Source organism: Trichoplusia ni, chromosome 2, assembly GCF_003590095.1.
Source record: "Trichoplusia ni isolate ovarian cell line Hi5 chromosome 2, tn1, whole genome shotgun sequence".
Classification (NCBI taxonomy): domain Eukaryota; kingdom Metazoa; phylum Arthropoda; class Insecta; order Lepidoptera; family Noctuidae; genus Trichoplusia; species Trichoplusia ni.
The window spans coordinates 11,801,364-11,805,531 of NC_039479.1; the positions used below are offsets into that span (position 1 = coordinate 11,801,364).

The window sequence follows — 4,168 nt, forward strand, 5'->3', positions numbered from 1 at the left end:
GACATTGACTACACAAAGTGATTAACTATATCTATTAGTATAACTATATCTAGAAGTGTTAATATTGAATCAATATACTACAATCATGATATATCTAATTGTTGTTTTTGTCATGAAGTCCAACAATTACTTCTTTCGATTCAATATGAACTCTTTTCTAAACGTCACATGAATTATTTTTTTTGATATTTTTTAAAGAACATTGGATGTCAAATCTCCAATTTCTTTATCGTAACTCTGTTTAAAAAAGTCTATTAAGACAAAAATAATAGGGGCATGCCCCCAGTAGTAACAGTACTATAGCAACCAATAATAATATCCTTTATTTCTTCCTGTGTATAATACGAGTATGAGTCAGTTGATAAGCTGGCGTCTGAATCATATGTGCAAACAGTCCCGAGACAGGGAAAGAACCTCGGTGGATCTCCGCCGGTGCATAGAGGTCGTTGACTTAAAAAAAAACATTCGCAACTCATTAACAAGAAGCCTTATATAGAAAGTAAGAATGCTCAAGGATATGGGGGGTGTTTTTGTCAAAGCTTAACATGAGTTTAGTAATCAATTTGTACTTTTAATTAACTCTGCTTATCTGTAATAGATTATTTCACTAGATTAAAAAAGTTTAGACCACAACTGTGTAAACGATTGTTCCAACTAATTTAAGTAGATTTTTTTAATTTCATGATGAACTTAATATACCTTAAAAATTGCATGCTTTATTGAGATACGAATTTATACATTGCACCTACATTACCTGAATTACTCATGTTCGCGTTTTAACTTTTTGAATCTTGTCTGAATTTAATCATCAACATGGACTAATACAAAAATAATATGAACTATCGTGGTGAAGTCCCGGTGTCCGGCTGATCCCTATAAGTACCGTGGGTGGGGGGGATTGGGTACAGTGTTTGACTGACTCTGGTTCTAAACGTTCTGGACAAGATAAGCACCATGTGGTCCAAATTTGTAGTGATGTTAGCAGTGTCTTGTGTGGCGAATGCTTCCGTCATCATTAATGTGTTTGATGGTATTAAGCTTCTGATTTTAATCCTTTTTATATCCTTTAAATAGATCCAATAATAAATGCGGACAACATCACATACATTGTTCTGAACCCAAAGTAAGTTGCTAGAGCACTTGTGTTATGGAATTCAGATTCAGAAATAAGAATTTTTACATTGGCCCGACCGGGGATCGAACCCGGGACCTCAGAGCTAGCGACACCTTGACACCGGTGCGTACGCCACTCGACCACGGAGGTCGTCAAGTATAGATTTTATTGATACAAAACTACTCCCACATTAAGGATTTCAATCCTTGTGTTGCGAGAGCATTCAAGTCACTTGTGCATTGACACCCAGCATTCGTGGGTCACATAAATACTTGTCCTATGCGGAGATCGAACCCACGCTTCATCGAGCTCAGTGGGTTTCGCGTGTTGACTGCATCTTTCAGTTATTTATACAGCAGCATAACAGTCAAACGTCACCAAGGCTACTGAACGCGCTAGTTCGATCCCCGGTTGGGAAAAATATTTGTGCGTGCCATTAAATGTTTGTAAAATCGATATCGTTGATGGAGCATCCGTCGTTGTTTAAACACATCTAATCGAAGTTTAAAACCCTAATGAGAAATATATTATTCGCAGAAAAAGGAGCAAAGTCTTCATATTAAACTTTTTTCTTTATTTAGAAGTTGCAGAAATACCAGAAATCAAGTCAGTTCAACTAGAGGAGTGTAACACGCCAGCATGTGACCAACGATGTCGGCACCTTGGATTTACCGGCGGTATATGCGTTCGTGACCGCTGCAAATGTGACATCAATAGAAGAGGTAAGGTTAACGTAACCTTAAACTGAAATAACCCTTACGTATCTACTATATTTACAAATAAACGGTTAACAAAGGAACTACGATTTGCTTTGCATCAGCTGACGGAAGCTTCTGTAATTTGCCAAACCACCGATGATTGAAATTATCACAAAGAAATAATTCCAATTTAATAATTGCTGAGTTGACATTACAAATTTATTTTATTTAATTGCTGTATGCAAATGCTATCTTTATTTAGAAGATCCTGAAATACCAGCAATGAAGTCTGTTCACGTAGGAGACTGCAACCCCCAGTGGTGCGACCAACAATGCCGAAACATGGGCTTTACTGGCGGCGTGTGTGTGCAGGACCGCTGCAAATGTGACATCAATAGAAGAGGTTAGCTTTTTTGTGACGAATTAGTGACGAATGGCCGGCTTAGGTTACCAAGGAAAGCGGCGAGTCGCGGGTTCGATCCCCGCGTCTGTTGTCCTGAGTCTGGGGGTCTTTCTGCATGTGACTAAAGTTTTAGTGAATCCCAAGCGAAAGAACAGAAATATTAAATAAACGAGGCCTTTGTCATACAAGGGGACTAAAAGATCTTTTTTTAAAGGTAGGCCTACAATACAAGAGTAACTAAAATTACAGTTCTTATATTTCTAATCAATCAATTACACCTAAACTAATCCTTAAACACCTAAAATAAAATAATACTTTTTGCGAAGTAGTAATTTCTCTAATAATTATACTGCTTTATTAGAAGTTCCTGAAATCGAACAGTCTCTATCTGAGCTGGCGAAATCGGTGTATATACTCGACTGCAATCCCCAAGGGTGCGACCAACAGTGTCGAAACATGGGCTTCACCGGCGGCGTGTGTGTTCATGACCGCTGTAAATGTGACATCAATAGAAAAGCCGATGGAACAGCAGGTAATTTAATGCCCCGATTCTACAATTTATAATGGCCGATAAATGAATCAATGGAAATTGGATTAAATTTGAAACTACTCCTACTCTCTTGAGCATTTTGTCAACACAATAATAGGAAAATAATTATCCAGCGGTCCCCGTACTGAATTTGAAATTGAGACGCGGATGCCTTATCTGTTCTACTTTTAAAACATCCTAAGACGCAAGTAACCAAGTCCTTCCACCTTTTACACTGCAACTCTCACCGGTGCGACAAGCATTTTCGCAAAATGGGCTACACCAATGGAGTATGTGTTCATGACCGCTGCAAATGTGACATTAATACCTCTTCCATCGATGGTTGAATTCTTGTAGTCCGAGATTCTGTCAATCATACATTTCTAACAAAGTAGTAACGTGCATAATACATGTTCTTCTTAATTTAGAAGTTCCTGAAATCGAACGGGCTTCGAAGCTGGCAAAATCTGTGGACCTTCTTGACTGCAACCTCCAGTGGTGCGACCAACAATGTCGAAACATGGGCTTCACCGGCGGCGTGTGTGTTCATGACCGCTGCAAATGTGATATCAATAGAAAAGGTAAGGCTACCCCGAGTAACAATTGACTTATGACCCTACATCTCATCTTCTCTTTACTAAGAAGTTCCTTCGCTTCAATGTTTTGCAGTTCCTGAAACCATATACTCGTTTGTTGATCTGGCTAAGTCTCTGTACCCTCGTAACTGCGACTCCACGACTTGCGACGAACAGTGTTATAAATATGGATTCCCTAAAGGCGGCTTCTGCATCGATGGAAACTGTGAATGTATTAGCAGAGAGAAAAATAATGACAGAAAAAATTAAAACATCCATTAGAATTTATACATATTTTTTTAACTCTTAACCTCTTAAACTCTGTTATGAACGTATCTTCAAAATATCCTGCATTCTATTCTGGTACTACTGATTTCAGCTTCACCACCTGTATCCGAAGAGGCAAGAATCGTAAAAGAGGAAAAACAGAAAGAAGGTGAGTTTTTGGAAAAATAAAATACTCAAATGTTCAAAAAAGCAATTTATCCTAATCCCCAGTTTTTAAATTCCCCATGTGAATTACTAATGGCGAATGTTTCTATCAGAATTAAGACAAAATAATTGAGTGTTTTCTATTTATTTCAGGTAAACCCTTCCTTACTTTGCCTCGCGCCTGTGACATCTTTGCCTGCAACGATATGTGTCAACGCTTAAACTATGTCGGCGGTACGTGTGATATAGATGGCCAATGCCAATGTTTTTAACCAATTAGAGGCTAATAAATTATAACAATTAATTGAAAAATTACTCAAAATACATTTATGTTTGAATATTGACATATGCAGTAAGCTTGTAACAAATTTTATTTAGTTGATCTTCTCGTAAAATATCAATAAAATCTACTCAAAT

The 4,168-nt window shown here is 37.7% G+C and overlaps 1 protein-coding gene across 5 annotated transcripts; it reads left to right on the forward strand.

Annotated features, from left to right (window-relative positions):
- Positions 1-894: 894 nt before the first annotated feature.
- On the forward strand, positions 895-4,168 carry LOC113507201 (tenascin-like). Of its 5 annotated transcripts, none has more exons than XM_026890064.1 (8): positions 895-1,030; positions 1,696-1,836; positions 2,075-2,215; positions 2,577-2,747; positions 3,173-3,325; positions 3,414-3,551; positions 3,699-3,755; positions 3,905-4,168. In XM_026890064.1, the coding sequence occupies exons 1-8, from the start codon at positions 955-957 to the stop codon at positions 4,021-4,023; spliced, it is 996 nt and encodes a 331-aa protein (XP_026745865.1). In that variant the 5' UTR covers positions 895-954; the 3' UTR covers positions 4,024-4,168. The 5 variants fall into 5 exon arrangements, with proteins under 5 accessions (XP_026745865.1, XP_026745873.1, XP_026745881.1 ...); XM_026890072.1 differs by having other exon boundaries at positions 3,176-3,325; XM_026890080.1 differs by having other exon boundaries at positions 2,114-2,215.